Source organism: Rhinopithecus roxellana, chromosome 8 (genome assembly GCF_007565055.1).
Source record: "Rhinopithecus roxellana isolate Shanxi Qingling chromosome 8, ASM756505v1, whole genome shotgun sequence".
Lineage (NCBI taxonomy): Eukaryota > Metazoa > Chordata > Mammalia > Primates > Cercopithecidae > Rhinopithecus > Rhinopithecus roxellana.
In genome coordinates, this window is record NC_044556.1 from 11,111,669 (window position 1) to 11,134,251 (window position 22,583).

A 22,583-nucleotide genomic window follows, 5' to 3' on the forward strand; every position below is an offset into this window, starting at 1 on the left:
TGATTCTCTTGCCTCAGCCTCTCAAGTAGCTGGGATTACAGGCACGCGCCGCCACGCTGGGCTAATTTTTGTATTTTTAGTAGAGATGATGTTTTTCCGTGTTGGCCAGGCTGGTCTCGAACTCCTGAACTCAGGTGATTCTCCTGCCTCGGCCTCTCAAAGTGTTAGGATGATAGGCGTGAGCCGCTGCGCCCGGCCAGTCATTCGTTTTCAAGACAGGATCTCGCGCTGCGGCCCCGGGCTGGAGTACAGTGGTGCGAACCGCTGTCACCTGGGAGCCAGTGGGCCACGCAGATCCACGGACGGAGGAAGCAGGGTCAGGCTGGGCAGAGCCTTGTGTGGGTGTGGGGGGGTCTCCGGGGCCCCCATGCCCAGCCCCGACCCCACCCGGCCCTCCCCACAGGAGAAGCGGAAGCGGCAGGCGGAGATCGAGAACAAGCGCCGGCAGCTGGAGGATGAGCGGAGGCAGCTGCAGCACCTGAAGGTCCGGGTGGCCGGGGCCGGAACCCAGGGTTAGGGAGCGCGGGCGGCAGTGAGGCGGAGGTGACCCAGCCCCGGACCCCTGCCCAACCCTGACCCCGGCCCCAAACCTGACCCCGTCCCCAAACCTGACCCTGACTTCAATCCTGACCCCGACGCCAACCGTGACCTCAATCCTGACCCCGACGCCAACCCTGACCCTGACCTCAATCCTGACCCTGACACCAACCCTGACCCTGACCCTGACCCCGACCTCAACCCTGTCCCCGACTCCAACCCTGACCCTGACCCCAAACCTGACCCTGACCCTGACCCCAAACCTGTCCCTGACCCTGACCTCGTCCCTGACCCTGACCTCCACCCTGACCCCGACCCCGACCCTGACCCCAAACCCAACCCCAAACCTGACCCTAACCCCGACCCCAACCTTGACCCCCACCTGACCCTGCCTCCAACCCGGACCCTGACCTCAGTTCTGACTCTGACCCTGACCTGACCCCAACCATAACCCTGACCCCAACCTTGGTCCTGACCCCAACCCCGACCCTGATTCTGACCCTGACCCTGACCTCGATCTTAATCCTGACCCCAACCCTGACCCTGGTCCTGCCCCCAACTCTGACCTGGACCCCTGCTGCCCAGTCCAAGGCACTGCGGGAGCGCTGGCTGCTGGAGGGGACGCCGTCCTCGGCCTCGGAGGGGGACGAGGACCTGAGGAGGCAGATGCAGGAGGATGAGCAGAAGACACGGTTGCTGGAGGACTCGGTGTCCAGGTGAGGGCCACAGCGTGCGTGCGACCAGGCTGGGCGGGGCCTCAGGGGCTGCTGGAGGACTCGGTGTCCAGGTGAGGGCCACAGCGTGGGTGCGACCGGCTTGAAGGGGCCTCGGGGACCACAGGCTCCCGGGAGGGTGTGGGAAGAGTCGTCCGTGTGCTTTGAGGGGTATGTGTGAACGGGGCAGGCCAGGACTCAACGTGCTTTGAGGGGGACGCAGGCCGGGGCAGGCCGGGGCATCCACCTGGGCCTGGGGCAGCATGCTGGGGGCAGAGGCTGGCTGCGTGGCCTCAGGCAGGGAGTGGCCCCTTTCCCCTCCCGCCACCTCCGTTTGAGCCAGCGAGGGATATGAGATCGAGCTCACGGGTCCCTGGGGCTGGGTGTTGCCGGCATTGGGCATTGGCCTCCCCGGGGGCTTCCTGGCGCCAGCCCAGCTGGCGGATGAGCTCTCCCGCGGTGCGAACAGGGACACAGAGCAGCTGGGCCCGCAGGAAGCTCGGGCGGGGGCAGGATGGGGACAGGAAGGGGAAAGTGGCCATCCCTGTGGGGGCTGGGACCAAAGGCCTGGAGTTTCCGGCGGGCGGGAGGCCCAGGCTCTGCTCGGGGCAGCAGGGTCAGGGCGGAGGGAAATGACAACCAGGATTCCAGAGTCTGCCCTGGCCAGGGAAGGGCCCAGAGGCGGGAGGCCGGCCGGCCGAGTCACTCGGACCTCACAGGCCCCGCCTGGATGCTGGGTTCTGACCCCCGTGGGGGCCCCTCCCTGGCAGGACGTTCAAAGGCATGGACAGGCCGGGCACAGTGGCTCACACCTGTAATCCCAGCACTTTGGGAAGCCGAGGCGGTAGGATCACTTGAGATCAGACGTTTGAGACCAGCCTGGAGAAACCCCGTCTCTACTAAAAATGTAAAATTAGCTTGGCGTGGTGGCATGCACCTGTAATCCCAGGTACTCGGGAGGCTGAGGCAGGAGACTGGCTTGAACCTGGGAAGCAGAGGTTGCAGCGAGCCGAGATCACACCACTGCACTCCAGCCTGGGCAACAGCAGGCTCAATAAAAATAAATAGGCCGGGCACGGTGGCTCATGCGTGTAATCCCAGCACTTTGGGAGGCCGAGGCAGGCAGATCACGAGGTCAGGAGATCGAGACCATCCTGGCTAACACGGTGAAACCCCGTCTCTACTAAAAATACAAAAAGTTAGCGAGGCATGGTGGCGGGTGCCTGTAGTCCCAGCTACTCGGGAAGCTGAGGGAGGAGAATGGCGTGAATCCAGGAGGCAGAGCTTGAGTGAGCCGAGATCGCACTACTGCACTCCAGCCTGGGCGACAGAGCAAGACTCTGTCTCAATAAATGAATAAACAAATACAAATAAAAATAAAAAATCAATGAAGGCATAGACGTGCTGGGCGTGGGTGGGGGCTCACACCTGTAACCCCAGCACTCTGGGAGGCGGAGGTGGGTGGATCATGAGGTCAGAAATTTGAGACCAGCCTGGCCAACATGGCAAAACCCAGTCTCTACTAAAAATACAAAAATTAGCCGGGCGTGGTGGCAGGCGCCTGTAGTCCCAGCTACTCGGGAGGCTGAGGCAGGAGAATCGCTTGAACCTGGGAGGCGGAGGTTGCCTTGAGCCAAGATCTCACCATTGCACTGCAGCCTGGGAGATGGAACGAGACTCCATCTAAAAAAAAAAAAGGAAAAAGAAAAATGGAAGGTATGGACAGGGTGGGGCAGTTCTGGTGGGTTTGGGGCCTTGGAATGAGCTGAGTGTTACCGACTTCCTGGGCCTCAGTTTCCTCACCTGTGGACCAGGGAGGCAAAAATCCCACGGTGTGTCTTTTTTTTTTTTTTTGAGACGGAGTCTCACTCTGTCGCCCAGGCTGGAGTGCAGTGGCCGGATCTCAGCTCACTGCAAGCTCCGCCTCCCGGGTTCACGCCATTCTCCTGCCTCAGCCTCCCGAGTAGCTGGGACTACAGGCGCCCGCCACCTCGCCCAGCTAGTTTTTTGTATTTTTTAGTAGAGACGGGGTTTCACAGTGTTAGCCAGGATGGTCTCCATCTCCTGACCTCGTGATCCGCCCGTCTTGGCCTCCCAAAGTGCTGGGATTACAGGCTTGAGCTTGAGCCACCGCGCCCGGCCTTCTTTTTTTTTTTTTTTTTGAGACGGAGTCTTGCTCTGTCACCAAGGCTGGAGTGCAGTGGTGTGATCACGGCTCACTGCAACCTCTGCCTCCTGGATTCAAACGATTCTTCTTCCTCAGCCTCCCAAGTAGCTGGGACTACAGGCGCCCGCCACCACCCCCGGCTAATTTTGCATTTTTAATAGAAACAGGGTTTCTCTACGTTGGTCAGGCTGGTCTCGAACTCCCGACCTTAGGTGATCTGCCCGCCTTGGCCTCTCGAAGTGCTGGGATTATAGGCGTGAGCCACCGCAGCCAGCCCCACTGTGCATCTTAATTCCAGCAACCATTAAGCACCAGCTGTGTCCCTGGGCTGAACGGGATGTTCAGACAGGTGGGGCTGAGACGGGCCTGGCCCTGTTTGCAGAGAGGTGGACGATCAGACACCTGGGCGAAGGCAGTGGGAGTTACTGTCCATGGGGGCTGGGCACACTGGGATTCTTTTCACGCGGCCCTAGTGGGCACAGGCTCAGGCCCCTTGATGGAAGGTGAAGACCTGGCTTGAGGCCTAGTTTGCTTTCACAGGCCTCAGCTTCACCCCTCCCCGGGGAAACCCGCTTCTCAAGTGCTGAAACTGAGCTGCTCTGGGTCTCCACTACCTTCTGCCAGCTCGGGCTCTGCCCAGACACCTCCTGCAGGAAGCCCTCCAGGCTGACTGTGGGCTGGACCCCTCTTCTTGTTGGGGGGAGGGGAACGTGGGTCTGGCTCTGTGTCCAGCCTGCCAGCCTGAGCCCACCTTGTTAGACCTACGGACTCAGCCTCAGTCTGCCGTGTCCTGGGGCTGGGGCTGAGCTGCCACGAGTGCCGCCCGCCCTTGCCAAAGCCCGGGGCTGGGATTTCATCTCCCGGTTTTGTTTTCCTGGATCTGTTTGTCCCGTTATCTTCTAACACTTGGAAAGTGACATGGTTTTTCCAGTTTCCCGGTGAGATAAAGTTTCCTGTTAAAATACACAGATTTGAGCGGGAAAGGAGAGTTCGTTTGATACAGATAGAGACATAAACAGCACAGGCCGGGAGTCAGGGGACACGGGGAGCCAGCCCTGGTTTGAATCCCGCCTCTGCTACCTGCTGGCTCTGAGGCTTTTGCACTCCGTGCCTCAGTTTCCCCCACCATGAACACCATGGGGTTGCCTCTCGAGGCTGCCTGGGAGCCTTGAATCCAGAGAGCTGGGCCGGGCGCGGTGGCTACGCCTGTAATCCCAGCATTTTGGGAGGTTGAGGCAGGCGGATCACCTGAGGTCAGGAGTTCAAGACCAGTCTGGCCAACATGGAGAAACGCCATCTCTACTAAAAATACAAAAGATTAGCCGGGTGTGGTGGTGCGTGCCTGTCATCCCAGCTACTCGGGAAGCTGAGGCAGGAGCATCCCTTAAACCCGGGAGGTGGAGGTTCCAGTGAGCCAAGATCAAGCCATTGCATTCCAGCCTGGGCAACAAGAGCGAGAATCTGTCTCAAAAAAAAGAAATTTGGGAGCTGTCGTACAAAAGGTGCCCAGAGCCCTGCGGGGGATACAGGAGTCACCCTCACGCACACCCTCTCCCCAGGTTGGAGAAGGAAATTGAGGTGCTGGAGCATGGAGACTCCGCCCCAGCCGCGGCCAAGGAGAACGCGGTGGCCCTGAGCCCGGTCCGGGCCCCGGCCCCGAGTCCAGCCAAGGAGGAGCGCAAGACAGAGGTGGTGATGAATTCACAGCAGGTAAGGGGGTGACCGGGGGGCGGATCCCCAGGCCTCCACTCCCGCTGGCCCCAGAGCGAGACCCCAGCCCTTCCATGTCAGCGCGGCTGAGGGGACAGGCCCAGACTAGAGCCAGGCATTCGATTTCAAGCTCACCGGAGCCACTTCCCAGCTATGTGAGCCGTGACACATGGTTTCACCTCGCTGGGCCTCGGTTTCCCCATCTGTAAGACGGAGGAGTAAGGGGAGCAGCCACCATTGGGGGCATCGGAGGGCTCAGGGAACCGCAGGAGATGCTGGTGGGTTTGGCCATAGTGATTTTTGGTTTTGGTTTTTGTTGGTTTTTGAGACGGAGTCTTGTTCCATTGTCCAGGCGGGAGTGCAGTGGTGCAGTCTCGCAACCTCCGCCTCCCAGGTTCAAGCGATTCTCCTGCCTCAGCCTCCCGAGTAGCTGGGACTGCAGGCGCCCGCCACCACGCCTGGCTAATTTTTTTGTATTTTTAGTAGAGACGAGGTTTCCCCATGTTGGTCAGGCTGGTCCCAGACTCCTGACCTCAGGTGACCCGCCCCTCAGCCTCCCAAAGTGCTGGGATTACAGGCAGGAGCCACCTTACTTGACCTGTTTTTTGTTGTTGTTTTTGTTTTCGACACAGGGTCTTGCTCTTACCCAGGCCAGAGTGCAGTGGCACAGTCACAGCCCACTGCAGCCTCAACTTCCCCAGCTCCAGCAATCCTCCTGCCTCAGCCTCCCGAGTAGCTGGGACCACAGGCGCACGCCACCACGCCCGGCTAATTTCTGTCTTTTTGGTAGAAACGGGTCTCCCTCTGCTGCCCAGGCTGGGGTTGTCATGGTTTCTATTGAACCCCTGCTTTGTTTCATGTGGCTGAGCCTCCAGAAAGCCCTTCTCATGGGAACAGCATCTCCGTTTGACGGGAGTAAAAACCCAGGCCCACAGAGGTGGAGGGGCTGGCTCAAAGCCACGCAGCTGAGTGGTCCTTAGTGGTCTCAGCTGTTGAATCTGGCATCTGCCATGTAAGACAGACTATGTTAAAACCAGACCCTTGGCCGGACTTGGCCCCTCACGCCTGTAATCCCAGCACTTTGGGAGGCAGAGGCAGGCACCTCACTTGAGGTCAGGAGTTCAACAAGACCAAGCTGACCAACATGATGAAACCCCGTATCTACTAAAAATACAAAAATTCACCGGATGTCATGGCGGGCACCTGTGATCTCAGCTGGTCGGGAGGCTGAGAATCGCTTGAATTCTGGAGGCAGAGGTTGCAGTGAGCCGAGATCCCACGACACTCCAGCCTGGGCGACAGAGAGATCCTGTCCAGCGTGGGCGACAGAGTGAGATCCTGTCTCAAAAACAAAAAAAAAAAGACCTGGTTCTGGGCACAGTCGCGGACCTCACTGAGCTCATGTCAGGTGGGAAGATGGCCATGAGTCAGGAACCACCCAGGGAGGGTGGTCAGGCCGAAGAGGTGGGAAGCCCAAGGCGCCGTGGAATCCCCAAGGAAGTTCCTCATTCGTGGGAGGGCTGGGCGGGCGTCCTGGAGGAGGTGGATGTCGTGGGAGGGCTGGGCGGGCGTCCTGGAGGAGGTGGGGTGTTTTCTTTGTGGTTTTTTTTTGAGACAGAGTTTCACTCTTGTTACCCAGGCGGGAGTGCAATGGCATGATCTTGGCTCACTGCAACCTCTGCCTCCCGGGTTCAAGTGATTCTCCTGCCTCAGCCTCCCAAGTATCTGGGATTACAGGCACGCGCCACCACGCCTGGCTAATTTTAGTTTTTAGTAGAGATGGGGTTTCGCCATGTTGGTCACACTGGTCTTGAACTCCTGACCTCAGGTGATCCGCCCACCTTGACCTCCCAGAGTGCTGGGATTATAGGCATGAGCCCCTGCGCCTGGCCAAGGAAGTGGGTTTTGAAGGTTGAATAGGAGTTCTGCAGGCGCTTTTCCCTGAAGGGTGATTGAGCATGGACTAGAGCTGGTGTGGGAGGCCCAGCAGTACACATGCACGGTCCCTGCCTTCCTGAGGGGCACACCCGGTGACGTGATGGGGGAGAGTGGAGTGAGGGAACATCAGACACCACGGCCGTGAGTCAAGAGTGTGTCCCAGAAACAGCAGGAAGACCAGGGAGGCTGGGGCACCATTCAGGGAGAGGGGCCTGTGTGCAGGGTCTGACCATGCAGGGCAGAACCGGCTCAGGCAGGAGACGCTAGACCCTGGGCCTCGCGCAGTGGCTCCCAGGAGGCCAAGGCAGGAGGATCACTTGAGAGCAGGAGTTCAAGACCAGACTGAAGGGGCACGGAGGAGCCGGCTGGATTCAGGGCGGCCTGCGGGAGCCACTGATGCAGAGGCATGAGGGGAGGGAGAAAAGAAATGAGAAATGAGTGGTGGCTCACGCCTGTAATCCCGGCACTTTGGGAGGCCGAGGTGGGCGGATCACCTGAGGTCAGGGGATCGAAACCAGCCTGGCCAACATGGAGAAACCCCGTCTCTACTAAAAATACAAAATTAGCCAGGTGTGATGACGCAGGCCTGTAATCCCAGCTACTGGGGAGGCTGAGGCATGAGAATCGCTTGAACCCGGGAGATGGAGGCTGCAGTAAGCCGAGATTGCCCCGTTGCACTCCAGCCTGGGCGACAAGAGCAAAACTGTCTCAGAAAAAAGAAAGATGACCTCCGTGTTTCTGGCTAGAGTCCCAAGAGGATGGGATGAGAGGCGGGCACGTGTGACCTCACCCACTGTGCCAGCCCTTCCCAGGCTCCTGACCCCGGGGCTCCCCTGACACCCCTGACACCCCTGACCCCTCTCTCTTCTTTCTTGCAGACCCCGGTGGGCACACCCAAAGGTAGGGCTTCTGGAAGGAACTCGTGGGGCCTGGGCGCACTCTGGTGGCCAGAGAGGGGATGGCAGGGCGGGGAATGCAGCTACAAAGTAACAGGTGCTGGGGCCTCAGGCCTGTGATCCCAGCACTTTGGGACGCCAAGGCGGGTGGATCACCTGAGGTCAGGAGTTCGAGACCAGCCTGGCCAACATGGCGAAACTCAGTGTCTAGTGAAAAAATACAAAAACAATTAGCCGGGTGCAGTGGCTCATGCCTGTAATCCCAGCACTTTGGGAGGCTGAGGCAGGAGGATCGTTTGATCCCAGGAGTTCAAGAACAGCCTGGGCAACACAGGGAGATCCTGTCTCTGTCAAACATAAAAAAATTAGCTGCCGGCCAGGCCCAGTGGCTCAGGCCTGTGACCCCAGCGCTCTGGAAGGCTGAGACAGGTAGATCCCTTGAGGTCAGGAGTTCGAGACCGGCCTGGCCAACATAGTGAAACCTCATCTCTACTAAAAATACAAAAAAAATTAGCCAGGTGTGCTGCATGCCTGTAGTCCCAGCTGCTGGGGAGGCTGAGGTGGGAGGATCGCTTGAGCCCAGGAGGTTGAGACGGCCGTCAGCTGTGATCGCACCACTGCACCCCAGCCTGGGCGACAGAGCGAGACCTGTCTGTAAAATGCATTTCACGGAAGGTGTCCACTTTCATTTCGATAGCGGGACAGCCAGCAGCCAGGGTTGACGCTGGCGTCTGAAGTGCCTCTGTCCTGGTTTGTGTGTGTTAATTATTCATAAGGGAGTGTCTCCTTGTCTTACTGTAGAATTAAAAATTAATCATTAAAAAAATCTAGGCAGGCCTCTCAGGGATTTTGTGAAAATCACTGGGCTGAGGATGAGGAATGAACTGTGGGGGTGGCTGTGGGATTTTCTAGGGGTCTGGAGGGGTCTGGGTGCCTGTGTCTGTGTGGGGTCTGGGGGTCTAGGGGGCGCAGGTGCCTGTGTCTGTGTGGGATCTGGGGGTCTAGGGGGCCCAGGTGCCTGTGTCTGTGTGGGGTCTGGGGGTCTAGGGGGCCCAGGTGCCTGTGTCTGTGTGGGGTCTGGGGGTCTAGGGGGCCCAGGTGCCTGTGTCTGTGTGGGGTCTGGGGGTCTAGGGGGCCCAGGTGCCTGTGTCTGTGTGGGGTCTGGGGGTCTAGGGGGCCCAGGTGCCTGTGTCTGTGTGGGGTCTGAGGGTCTAGGGGACCCAGGTGCCTGTGTCTGTGTGGGGTCTGAGGGTCTAGGGGGTCTAGGTGCCTGTGTCTGTGCGGGGTCTGGGTGGGGTCAGGGGCCCCGGTGCCTGTGTCTGTGTGGGGTCTGAGGGTCTAGGGGACCCAGGTGCCTGTGTCTGTGTGGGGTCTGAGGGTCTAGGGGGTCTAGGTGCCTGTGTCTGTGCGGGGTCTGGGTGGGGTCAGGGGCCCTGGTGCCTGTGTCTGTGTGGGGTCTGAGGGTCTAGGGGGCCCAGGTGCCTGTGTCTGTGTGGGGTCTGAGGGTCTAGAGGGCCCAGGTGCCTGTGTCTGTGTGGGGTCTGAGGGTCTAGGGGGCCCAGGTGCCTGTGTCTGTGTGGGGTCTGAGGGTCTAGGGGACCCAGGTGCCTATGTCTGTGTGGGGTCTGAGGGTCTAGGGGGTCTAGGTGCCTGTGTCTGTGCGGGGTCTGAGGGTCTAGGGGACCCAGGTGCCTGTGTCTGTGTGGGGTCTGAGGGTCTAGGGGACCCAGGTGCCTGTGTCTGTGTGGGGTCTGAGGGTCTAGGGGGTCTAGGTGCCTGTGTCTGTGCGGGGTCTGGGTGGGGTCAGGGGCCCCGGTGCCTGTGTCTGTGTGGGGTCTGAGGGTCTAGGGGACCCAGGTGCCTGTGTCTGTGTGGGGTCTGAGGGTCTAGGGGGTCTAGGTGCCTGTGTCTGTGCGGGGTCTGGGTGGGGTCAGGGGCCCTGGTGCCTGTGTCTGTGTGGGGTCTGAGGGTCTAGGGGGCCCAGGTGCCTGTGTCTGTGTGGGGTCTGAGGGTCTAGGGGGCCCAGGTGCCTGTGTCTGTGTGGGGTCTGAGGGTCTAGGGGACCCAGGTGCCTATGTCTGTGTGGGGTCTGAGGGTCTAGGGGGTCTAGGTGCCTGTGTCTGTGCGGGGTCTGGGTGGGGTCAGGGGCCCTGGTGCCTGTGTCTGTGTGGGGTCTGAGGGTCTAGGGGGCCCAGGTGCCTGTGTCTGTGTGGGGTCTGAGGGTCTAGGGGACCCAGGTGCCTATGTCTGTGCAGGGTCTGGGTGGGGTCAGGGGCCCTGGTGCGTGTGTCTGTGTAGGGTCTGGGGGTCTAGGTGCCTGTGTCTGTGTGGGGTCTGGGTGGGGTCAGGGGCCCCGGTGCCTGTGTCTGTGTGGGGTCTGAGGGTCTATGGGGCCCAGGTGCCTGTGTCTGTGTGGGGTCTGAGGGTTTAGGGGGCCCAGGTGCCTGTGTCTGTGCGGGGTCTGAGGGTCTAGGGGGCCTAGGTGCCTGTGTCTGTGCGGGGTCTGGGTGGGGTCAGGGGCCCCGGTGCATGTGGGGGTCCGGATGCACTTGTGGAAGGGGTGTTGGGCTGCCTGGGGGGGTCCGTGTGACCTCTCCTCTAACCCCCATCTCTCTCTCCACCTCCGCCTCCTGTGCAGACAAGCGAGTCTCAAACACGCCCGTGAGGACGGTTGACGGCTCCCCCATGATGAAGGCAGGTGGGTTAGTCCCCCAGGTTCTGGGCCCCAGATCCAGCCGCCATCAGGGGCCAAGTCTCGGTCCTAGAGGGCCGGGCGGGGTGGGGGCGACACCGACCTGCTCTCCGCAGCGTCTGGCCGGGCTGTGGTTGTGGGGGTGACGGCTGGACCACAGCCGAGGCCCCGAGCCTGGGGTGGGGCCCCCCGTGCTTTGTGTCTTCGTCCCACGCCGGCCCATGCTTCCCTGAGAAGACGGGCCCCACGCATGGCGGCTCTAACTGACGCAACCCCACGGCTTTCATTCCACCCTAACCTCACGGCTCCCTCCTGGGGGCCCACGGGGGGTGGCGCTCACGCCTGAACACGCCTGAGCACGCTAGCTGCAAATCTCACCTGCTCCGGTTCTTGGGCAGTAGGACCGGCTGCCCCGGGAGAGAGAGTGGGCGCCCCGTCCCTGGAGGCAACCAAGCCAGGTCCCCGGCGCTGCTGCGCTTCCGAGAAGCAGGGGAAGGTCGGGGTTGACGCCGATGCCACACGATGCTCAAGTCAGGCTGGAACCCCTGGTGTGCCACGTGGTGCCGGTGTGTTGAATTTCTCCACCTGCCAGAGGGGTGGGACCTCGGTACGCCATTCTGGGGCCTGGCACAGGACAGGAGCCCAGTAATGGAAAGTCATCGCAGTCGGCAAAACCACTGTGGTGTGAGTGAGCTGGAACAGCACAGAAGCAAGGCAGAGGGCCCAGTGAAGTGGCTCACACCTGTAACCCCAGCACTTCGGGAGGCCAGGGTGGGTGGATCACCCGAAGTCAGGAGTTCAAAACCAGCCTGGCCAACCTAGTGATACCCCGTCTCTGCTAAAATACAAAAATTAGCAGGGCGTGGTGGTGCACGTCTATAATCCCGGCTACTCGGGAGGCTGAGGCAGGAGAATCGCTTGAACCCAGGAGGCAGAGTTTGTAGTGAGCTGAGATCGCCTCACTGCGCTCCAACCTGGGCGACAAGAGCAAGAGTCTGTCTCAGAAAAAGCAGCAAGTCAGGGAAGTGAAGAAAGACTCTGGGGTGGCTGGCCGGGACAGGACAGGGCTGGAAGGAAGGAGAGCCACCCGGAGGCCCAGGTCTCCAGCACGGTCCAGGGTGGGGGTTGCCCCAGGATGCAGCAGAGGCATTTGTCAGAGCAGGTGATGTCTGTGGGCCTCTGTGCCAGTGAGACCAGCCCTGGCAGACACCGAGGTCCAGGTCCCCCGCTGGTCCCCATGGCCACTGACTTTGTGCAGTGCGCGACCTGCTCAACAGTGTGGGCAGCTCTGGACTAGCTGTCTGGGGTGGAGGGCTGAGGCTGTGCAGGGCTATAGGGTTGAAAAACAGTCGTCCCTTCACCCGACATGCTTATCAAGGGCCTGCTGTGTGCCAGGCATTAGGGGAGCAGGTGTTCTAATGAGGGCCACAGCCTCTACTACAGTAGAAAAGTGAGGCCGAGGACGTTGAGCTGGAGGAAGGAGGATTTGAACCACAGGGCTCGGGAGGGGAGCGTTCAACATTCAAGAGTCACGTCTGAGTAAAGACCCAAAGGTGCTGGGGGAGCAAGGCACGCAGCTATCTGGAGGAAGGTGTTCCAGGCAGAGGGCACGGCCAGAACAAAGGCCCCAGAGCAGGACAGGGCCTGGGGTGTTGGAGGAACAGCCAGGAGGCCGGTGTGGCTGGAGCAGCGTGAGGAGAGGGAGAGGGAGGAGGGGAGATGATGGAGAGATTGTTCAGGGCCCTGTGGCAGGATGGGAGAGGACCTGGGCTTTTCCCCGGAGGGAGGCGGGAACCATGGGGGGCTGTAGGCAAAGCCGGGACCGCCCCGACTCCGTGGTCACTCACGCCCTCTGGTGACTGCAGGGAGAACAGACCGCGGACGGTGCCAGGTGGAGGGGACAGGCCTGCTGGGGAAGGAGCCTGGGATGGGCCGTGGAGCGGCGAGCAGTGGGTGGTTCCCTGTGTTCTGAAGGTGGAGCCCCCAGGGTTTGAGGAGAAACAGGGCGTGGGGATAAGAGGCAGGGAGGACTGGCCGGGCGTGGTGGCTCAAGCCTGTAATCCCAGCACTTTGGGAGGCCGAGGCGGGCGGATCACAAGGTCAGGAGATCGAGACCATCCCGGCTAACACGGTGAAACCCCGTCTCTCCTAAAAATACAAAAAATTAGCTGGGCGAGGTGGCAGGCACCTATAATCCCAGTTGCTTGGGAGCCTTAGGCAGGAGAATCGGTTGAACCCAGGAGGCGGAGGTTGCAGCGAGCCGAGATCGTGCCCCTGCACTCCAGCCTTGGCAACAAGAGCAAAACTTTGTCTCAAAAAAAAAAAAAAAAAAATCAAGGAGGACTGAGCTGCCCCCAGCGGGTGGGAAGAGCCAGGGTGGGGGCAGGCGTACGGGCAGATGGGGAGTGGTGTTATGGAATGTGAGAATGGGGCTTCTGTGGATAGAGGCTGAATCCAGGCCAAGGTCCCGGTGGGGATGGGCGTGCAGGAGATTGGAGCCCGGTGCCTGGACGAGGTCCCCGGAGCGGAGTCCAGGGCGGCAGCCGGGCCTGAGCGTCGAGGTGGGGTGGGAGGAGGGAAACGAGTTGGCTGTGGGGGGGCCGAGAGGCCGGGCGATCGCAGGGCTGCCCACAATGGGGACCGACGGCCCCTCAGAAGTGGCGAGGGAGCAGGTCACACAGCTGTCTGGGGGAAGGGTGTGCCAGGCGTTGGGAACAGCCCGTGCAGAGGCCCTGAGGCCGGGCCGCAGCTGGGGTGCAGTGTCATGGGTCAGGCCAGTAGTCCTGGCAGCCCTGTTCAGCTCCCACTGCGGGGCGGGGTCTCTGGGAGGTGCTTGATGACCCCCGGTGCTCGACATCTTCGAGCAGGCCTGGGGTGCGGGCGGCCACCAGTCGCCGTTAGGACGCAGGCTCTTTGTGGTTTCTGTGGGAATGACTTTTACAGAGCAGGGGACGAGGAGCTGGCTATGGAGTTAGGGCCCTGATGAGTAGCAACGTCCAACTATCCCATGAGGATCTCTTTCATTCTCTGAGTCTGAACAGACGATGGCACGTCCAACAGTCAGCTGGAAGGAGGCGTTGAGTCCTGGGAGCTTGGGTGGTGGGGGCGGGGCAGAGGTCGGGCTGGGGATTGTGGGTCTGCAGACTGAGCCCCAATCTTGGCCATGACCCCAGGCAAGGCAGGGTCTCCCTGAGACTCACCTGCCCCTCTGAGAAACCAGGAATGGTGGGGCTTGAGGGCTCACGTCTATAATCCCAGCACTTTGGGAGGCCGAGGTGGGAGGATTGCTTGAGCCCAGGAGTTTGAGACCAGCCTGGGCAACATAGTGAGACCCCCATTTCCAGAAAACATAAATTAGCCGGGCGTGGTGGCACACACCTGTGGTCTCAGCTACCTGGGAGGCTGAGGTGGGAGAATGACTTGAGCCAGGAAGGTCCTGACTGCAGTGAGCTGTGATCGTGGCACCGCACTCCAGCCTGGCCGACAGAGGGAGACCCTCTATCGATTTAAATAATAGGCCGGGCACGGTGGCTCACGCCTGTAATCCCAGCACTTTGAGAGGCCGAGGCAGGCGGATCACCTGAGGTCAGGAGTTTGAGACCAGCCTGACCAACATAGAGAAACCCCATATCTACTAAAAATACAAAAATTAGCCGGGCGTGGTGGGGCGTGCCTGTAATCCCAGCTACTCAGGAGGCTGAGAGAGGAGAATCGCTTTAATCCGGGAGGTGAACCAGATCACACCACTGCACTCCAGCCTGGGCGACAGAGCGAGGCTCCATCTCAAAAAAAATTAGAAAGATCTGGAAACAATGAAGCCTTTCCAGATGGGCTGGGCTGGAATCTGAGCTTGACAAAGAGTTTGGTGGCCAAGCAGAGGACACAGTGCAGAGGACAGGGATGGGGACCATCTGGGCGGACAGCAGGATGGGGCCTCGAACGCCAAGCAGAGGTGTTCAGACCGGTCGCCCCGGGTACTGGGGAGCTATGGAGGGATGTAGAGCTGGGGAGGTCCACGTCGAGAAGGTGCCCCGGCATCCCTGGCTCCTCCTGCCCCATCGCTGCTTGGCTCTGTGCTGCTGGCTCCCCCCTCCCTGGCTTGGCCGCAGCCTGGCGGGGGGCGCGGGGGCGGGCGGGCTGTGGCGTAACCCCGTGACTCTTGTGCCAGCCATGTACTCGGTTGAGATCACTGTGGAGAAGGACAAGGTGACAGGGGAGACCAGGGTGCTGTCCAGCACCACGCTGCTCCCTCGGCAGCCGTTCCCTCAGGGCATCAAAGTCTACGAGGACGAAACCAAAGGTACGAGCACCCCGGCCCCTGCCCTCCCTCCGCCCGGGCCGGAGCCCTGAATGAGTGTGCTCCTGGTGTGTGGGCCCAGCGTCTGCCCCGGAGTCCGGACGTGAAGCAGATGACGCTTTCATGCCAGGGCCTCACCCCGCTGCAGCCCACGGCTGGGCTCAGAGGTCATTCAGCCCTGCGCCCGCTGCCCAATCATTCGTCCACTCCAGAAAGCTGCCTGAAAGCTGAGCTGGGCACCAGGTACCCAGCCGGGCTCTGGAGGGAAATCTGGAGGTAGATTCAGCTTCTGTCCTCACCTGGTGGCAAACCAGGCCCTTCCATCTGGAGCTCCACATAATTCATTTAAATTACTGCTAGCACAGGGGCTCACGCCTGTAGTCCCAGCACTTTGGGAGGCTGAGGCAGGAGGATTGCTTGAGCCCAGAAGTTTGAGACCACCCTGGGCAGCACTAGCAAGGCCCCGTCTCTACCAAAAAAAAAAAAAAATTACCCTGGCATGGTGGTGCGTGCCTGTGGTCCCAGCTACTTGGGAGGCTGAGATGGGAGGATCCCTTGGGCCCAGGAGGTTGAGGCTGTAGTGAGCCGTGGTCACACCACTGCACTCCAGCCTGGGCAACAGAGTGAGACCCTGTCTCTTAACAATATAAAAATAAAAAGAAAAAAAGAATTGCTAGTGTGATAAAAGCTACAGAAAATTCACATCCAGGGGGCTGTGAGAGGGTCTCACAGGGCGAGGATGGGGTGGGGTGGGCTTCCCAGAGGAGGCAAGCAGGGGCTCATCAGAGGCCCTCAGTGCATGGGAACCACACCTGGCAGAGCCACAGCCCCTGCAAAGGCCCTGAGGTTGGATGGAGTTTGCTGGGCTGGAGGGGTGAGGGGAGCCGGGCTTCTGGGGTGAGAGGAGCCAGTGTGCAGGGGTGAGAGGAGCCAGTCTGCAGGGGTGAGGGGAGATGGGTTGCAAGAGGAAAGGAAGATGGGCTGCAGGGGTGAGGGGAGCCAGGCTGCAGAAATGAGAACTGAGCTGCAGGGGTGAGAGGGGCCCATCTGCAGGGGTGAGGGGAGGTGGGCTACAGAAGTGAGGGGAGATGGGCTGCAGGGGTGAGGAGAACCAGGCTGCAGTGGTGAGAGGAACCGGGCTGCAGGGGTGAGGGGAGCCGGGCTGCAGGGGTGAGGGGAGCCGGGCTGCAGGGGTGAGGGGAGCCGGGCTGCAGGGGTGAGGGGAACTCAGTTGATCAGGGAGTTGAGGAACTGGTCTCATGCAGGAGAAGGGTGCTTTGCCTGGAGGCAGGGGGACAGGGACAGGCAGGGCCGTGTCCTGAGGGCTTTGGGAAGCCTCGGGTGGGTTGGGTCCTGACGGTGCTGAGGTCTGATGTGGTTTTAAGGGCTCCTCCTGGTCAAGAGGCAAACAGGCTGTGGGAGATGCCAGGGGTCCCTGGAGGAGGAGGGAAGTCCACACAAAAGCCCCAGTGTCTCTCGTTCTCTCTCTTTTATTTTTATTGATTTATTTTCTGGAGGAAGAGTTTCACTCTGTCGCTCGGGCTGCAGTGCTGCGATGCCATTGCAGCTCACTGCAGCCTCCAGCTCCTGGGCTCAAGCGATCCTCCTGCCTCGGCCTCCCAAAATGCTGAGACCACAGGTGTGTCACCGCACCCGGCCTCTGTTTCTTTGTGAGATATAATTTGCAGACCATAAAATTCCACCTTATTGGAAGACTCACCTGGGCCCGGGACACTGCAGTGAGCTGAGATGGCACCCCTGTACTCCAGCCTGGGCAACACACCAAGACCCTGTCTCAAAAAAGAAGAAAAAAGCCCCGTCCCCATCAGCTGTCACCCCCCGTCCCCTCCCCAGCACTGGCACCCACACATCCCTTCCTGTCTCTCTGGATTGGCCTGTCCTCGACATTTCATAGAAATGGGATCACACGGCCGGGCGCGGTGGCTCACGTCTGTAATCCCAGCACTTTGGGAGGCCAAGGTGGGCAGATCAACTGAGGTCAGGAGTTCGGGACCAGCTGGCCAACATGGAGAAACCCCGTCTCTGCTAAAAATACAAAAATTAGCCGGATGTGGTGGCACACGCCTGTAATCCCAGATACTTGGGAGGCTGAAGGAGGAGAATCACTTGAACCCAGGAGCGGAGGTTGCAGTGAGCCGCGATCGTGCCACTGCACTCCAGCCTGGGCGACAAGAGCGAAACTCTGTCTCAAAAAAAAAAAAGAAATGGGGTCACACACTGCACGTGGCCTTCTGTGTCTGGCGTGACATCCCCAAGGTGCATCGGCACTGTGGCCTGGGTCGGAGCCAGCTCCTTTTCGTGGCTGACTACTATTCCACGGGTTGGGTGGACCTTCTTCCATCTGTAGACATGTGGGCTGTTGCTACCCTTTGGCTGCTGTGAGTAGCATGCTGGGGAATTTGTGTGCAAGTATTTGTTTCCGCCCCTGCTTTAGAGGCCTTTGGGTGTACACCTAGGAGCAAACGTCTGGGTCCTGAGGTGACTGTGTTGAGTTCGGTGAGGACCTGCCATTTTCCACGGCGGCTGCACCGTCCCGTTCCCACAGGTCATGGACAAGGGTCCAGTTTCTCCACGTCCTCGCCAACGCCTGTAGCCCATTCTCGTGGCATCCTGGTGGCATGAACGGGGACCTCCCTGTGGTTTGCATTCCTAAAGCCTTCTGTTCTCAGGCAGCTTGGCCTCTGCGGTGCCCCAGATGCTGTCACAGAGGCCCCCACAGCCCAGCTCTGGGGTGGCCTTGGGGTGTGGCCCTGGTGGCATCTCAGCTCCAGCCCTCCCCAGCTGTGTGGCCTTGGGAAGTCCCCATGCCTCGTCTTCCGGACGAGGTCCTCCCCCCCGGTCACTCCACCCTCCTCAGCCTGGCCCCTGGGGATTCCAAACCCGCCAGGCCGGACACTTGTTGCTTAGCCACGGGCAGGTGATCTGTTTCCATGGCAGCTGAGGGCTCCGATTCCTGTCTTGGGACAGCGGCCAGGGGGAGACACTGAATTCAGTTTCGCCTGATCCAGACACACCCCACCCTCCGGGCCTCCAGCCCAAAGTCACTGAGAGGCCTTGAAGCATGGACTCCCCTCCCTGGAGACTTCAAAACTGAAAGTGGAGAACACTTTCCTTCTGGCCTGTAGCCAGGAACGGGAGCCCTGACCCTTGGCTGGGAGGAGGCGAGTCCCTGGGGCCCCCCCATTGCGTGCCTTCCAACTCCCAGCGTAGCCCAGGCAGACATGATTCTAGAAGGAATTTGCAGGGCTGTGAGCTAGGGCTGGCATCAGATCATAGCAGGGAGTTGTGGGGCTGAAATCCGGCCCTTGGAGAGTCCAACAGAGCTCGAAAAGTGTCAAGTCAGACACAGATAAGGAAATTTGGAAAGACTTGGGAAGCACATTTAGCAAGAGTGATTATATATATAAAATGCTACCAGTGGAGAATACACGTTCTTTTCGAACACGGAACACTGTCAGAAAGTGACCACCACGACCCAGGCTGCCAAGGAGGTTTCAGGACTGTTACAGAGTTTGTATCTTCTGCTCTGTGTTCCTCTACTCCCTGAAATTTAAAAACACCCTCCTAAATAAATTGTGGCTTCCCATGGCAATCAATCAAACTGGGAATTAAAAACTATCTACACTTGGAAGTGAGTAACATCATCTAACTCGTAGGATACAGCCAAAGCAGAACTCAGAGGAAAATGCGTAGCCTTTAGGGTGGTTCCTAGAATACAAAAAAGAAATGAATGAAACTTTAACTCAAGTTAAAATGAATGAAAAGGTTAATTTAAGATCAATCAAATACATCCATAGATGGAAAAAATCACAATCCTTGTAAAGGCCGGGCACGGTGGCTCACGCCTGTACTCCCAGCACTTTGGGAGGCCAAGGCAGGCGGATCACCTGAGGGCTGGAGTTCGAGATCAGCCTGGCCAACGTGGTGAAACCCCATCTGTACTAAACGTACAAAGATCAGCCGGGTGTAGTGGCAGGTACCTGTAATCACAGCTACCCTGGAGACTGAGGCAGGAGAATTGCTTGAACCTGGGAGGTGGAGGTTGCAGTGAACTGAGATCGCACCACTGCACTCCAGCCTGGGCAACAAGAGCAAAACTCTGTCTCAAAAAAAAAAAAAAAAAAAAAAAAAAGGCTGGGTGCAGTGGCTCATGCCTGTAATCCCAGCACTTTGGGAGGCCGAGGCGGGTGGATCACAAGGTCAGGAGTTCAAGACCAGTCTGGCCAACATAGTGAAACCCCGTCTCTACTAAAAGTACACAAAAAATTAGCCGGATATGGTGGCGGGCGCCTATAATCCCAGCTACTCAGGAGGCTGAGGCAGAAGAATTGCGTGAACTTGGGAGGCAGAGGTTGCAGTGAGCCTAGATTGCGCCACTGCACTCCAGCCTGGGCGACAGAACGAGACTCTGTCTCAAATTTAAAAAAAAGAAAGAAAGAAAGAAAAAGAATCACTGTAATGTGTAACCTCCAGTTCCCCAGGGTGGGTTCTCCTGTCTTGTATAGGAGAAACAGGCCTCGATGCGGGGAAGGAACGGGTTTAGCTCTGTGACCTTGGCCCAGTCGTGCCCCTTCTTTGAACTTTCATTTTTGCTATCTTTATGATGGAAAAGAATTCTTACTTTTCAGGGTGATCACGTGGGAGCTAGTTGGCTAAAGGATATGGAACTACAGTCCGGGCACGGTGGCTCACGCCTGTCATCCCAGCATTTTGGGAGGGGGAGATGGGTGGATCTCTTGAGGTCAGGAGTTTGAGACCAGCCTGTCTCTACTAAAAATACAAAAAATTAGTCAAGCATGTTGGCTCACGCCTGTAATCCCAGCTACTCAGGAGGCTGAGGCAGGAGAATTGCTTGAACTAGGGAGGCGGAGGTTGTGGTGAGCTGAGATTGCACCACTGCACTCCAGCCTGGGCAACTGCATCTCAGAAAATAAAAAAAAAAATCCTAATTCATTCCTTTCCACTCTTTCTTGGTTCCTAATAAATACTTTTGTGCCTATAAATTTTCCTCATCGTCGGCTGGGTACAGTGGCTCACACCTATAATCCCAGCACTTTGGGAGGCCGAGACGGGTGGATCACCTAAGGTTGGGAGTTCGAGAACAGCCTGGCCAACATGGAGACACCCTGTCTCTACTAAAAATACAAAACTAGCCAGGCATGGTGGCGGGTGCCTGTAGTCCCAGCTACTTGGGAGGCTGAGGTAGGAGAATCGCTTGAACCCGGGAAGTGGAGCTTGCAGCGAGCCGACATTGCACCACTGCACTCCAGCCTGGCGACAGAGTGAGACTCCGTCTCAAAAAAAAAAATTTTTTTTCCTCATTGTACCGCTTTGGCTGCATCTGCAGATGCCAACAGGGGCTTTAATTGTCAGTTCTGAAGGTGTAATCTAGTTCGTGATTTCCTCTTTAGCCTCGAGGAGGATACGAGCCTTGCCCAGGTGTCCCTCCTGCCTCGAGCCAGGTCACTCTCTCTGTCCCTCCTGCCTCGAGCCAGGTCACTCTCTCTGTCTCTCCTTGTACAGTGGTCCATGCTGTGGACGGCACCGCCGAGAACGGGGTCCACCCCCTGAGCTCCTCTGAAGTGGACGAACTCATCCACAAAGCAGACGAGGTCACGCTGAGCGAGGCAGGGTCCACGGCCGGGGCGGCAGAGACCCGGGGGGCTGTGGAGGAGGCAGCCCGGACCACGCCCTCCAGACGGGAGATCACCGGCGTGCAGGCACAGCCAGGCGAGGCCACGTCCGGCCCGCCGGGGATCCAGCCCGGCCAGGAGCCCCCGGTCACCATGATCTTCATGGGTTACCAGAACGTAGAGGATGAGGCCGAGACCAAGAAGGTGCTGGGCCTTCAAGACACCATCACGGCGGAGCTGGTGGTCATCGAAGACGCGGCCGAGCCCAAGGAGCCCGCGCCGCCCAACGGCAGTGCCGCCGAGCCTCCTGCAGAGGCTGGTTCCAGGGAAGAGAAGCAGGCCGGGCCCGAGGCCACCACCAGCGACCCCCAGGACCTCGACATGAAGAAGCAGCGTTGCAAATGCTGCTTGATCATGTGAGCCGGCCCCTGAGACCCCGGCCCCCACCCCACACCACAGACACCCACCAGCCCGGCCCCTCCCGGCGCCTGCCCACCCTCCACCTACAGCCTCACGGGTCCAGGACTTGGCGCGTTGTTACATGTTCCTTCCGAGTTTTCTTTCACTGGAAAGAGGGACAGGGGCCCCCGCCCGTCACCACGCCCCAACGCTCCCCCGAAACCAGGGCCGTGCACTCGTGCCTGGTAGGAGAGAGACAGGACAGACCCGCTTTTCCCGAAACGAGGACCCCCCATGTCACGGCAGCTTCACAGACGCGGCTCGCGCCCACCGGGGTCCTGGCGGGTGGGACCCGCGGCCTCCACGTGGCCCAGGCCAGCCTGCCACCCTCTGGGCCTCCCGCCTGTGCCTTTCTCTGAGGGGACACCCTGCCAGAGAGGGCCCCGGGAGCCGGGGGCGGGAAGTGGGGCTCCACGGGGTTCCCTAGCCAAGGCGCTGGCCCCCCAATCTCAGGCAGTTGGGGTGAGGCCGTGCCTCTTTGGGGGCTCAAAGTGTTCGGTGGAGGACAGGCCCCTCCGCTGTGTCCCCCATGCCCTGTATGGGCCCAACCCGTGGACAGTGGAGTCTGGGGGAGGGGGAACCCAGGGACATGCCCCCACCCGGGAGGGGCCGGCAAACCCTGGGCTGTCTTCTAGAGGGGGCGAACCAGGGGTCATTGACCTGTCCCCTGCATGGGGCAGGGACCGAGGGAGCCACTCCTTGTCCTGAGCTCCCGCCCCCGCTGGGCCCTCCTTCCTCCTGGTGCTAATTTGGGGACCCCAGGGGCCGCCCCCGGCCTCTTCTCCAACCTGCTTGGACCAGGGTCCTGGGTCTTCCCAACCACACCCCAGAGATCAGGCCCCACTTGCCAGCTCTGCTGGGCAGTGGAGAGCGGGACACAGCCTGGGACAGGAAGCCTCTTGGTTGGAGCAGGAGACCCTCATTTGCCACCCAGACCAATGTGAGCCTGCCCCCAGCCCCCTCTTACTGGAAGTGGCAAGGGGCCTCCCTCCTGGGGGCAGCCACACACGTCCCCAGAGGCACATTCGTGCACATTCTCACAGACACCTTCTCACGCGTGGGCTTTGGACAACCAGGGCCGCAACTTGGTCCCTCCCCCAGGGGCCTCCAGCCTGGTGCCCAGTGCTCAGGCCGCCTCCAGGTACAGGGGCCGCCTCGGATGGGAGCCTGGGTCCCTGCCTCCGCTCTGCCCCTGGGTGGCTGGGAGGAGAGGCCCTCTCGGGGGTGACCTGGGCGTCCGCCGTGGGACCCCCTCCTCCTCCCTCGAGTCTGCCGGAGTCCCTCGAGCCGCGAGCCTTCGCTGAAGTGCCCTTGCTGCCCCCTCTGCTTTCGGTGTGTGACGAGGTCCCCGATGTTCTTGATTTTCCCAGAGAAGCAAATAAACAGCGTGAACAGCCCCAGTTCCTGGAGTTCTTGGCTTTCAACCGGGCGAGGAAGGCGTGACCAGGCGGGGGGTGGGGCCTGCCGGCCATAGAGCTATAAAGGGGAGGCTGAGCAGGGTTCCTGTGAGCTGGCTTGAC

General features: G+C 59.7%; 1 protein-coding gene across 3 annotated transcripts in view; it reads left to right on the forward strand.

Annotated features, from left to right (window-relative positions):
- Positions 1-22,463, forward strand: part of PALM (paralemmin) — a 41,428-nt gene extending 18,965 nt beyond the window's left edge. The window contains exons 3-9 of one of the 3 annotated variants that reach the window (XM_030937056.1): positions 404-484; positions 1,123-1,253; positions 4,977-5,127; positions 7,944-7,965; positions 10,600-10,659; positions 14,822-14,953; positions 20,495-22,463. In XM_030937056.1, the coding sequence (XP_030792916.1) occupies positions 404-484; positions 1,123-1,253; positions 4,977-5,127; positions 7,944-7,965; positions 10,600-10,659; positions 14,822-14,953; positions 20,495-21,024 (1,107 nt within the window). In that variant the 3' untranslated portion in view covers positions 21,025-22,463. The remainder of the gene's footprint in view (positions 1-403; positions 485-1,122; positions 1,254-4,976; positions 5,128-7,943; positions 7,966-10,599; positions 10,660-14,821; positions 14,954-20,494) is intronic. The other 2 variants (XM_010374934.2, XM_030937057.1) reach the window with 2 other exon arrangements.
- Positions 22,464-22,583: the final 120 nt, after the last annotated feature.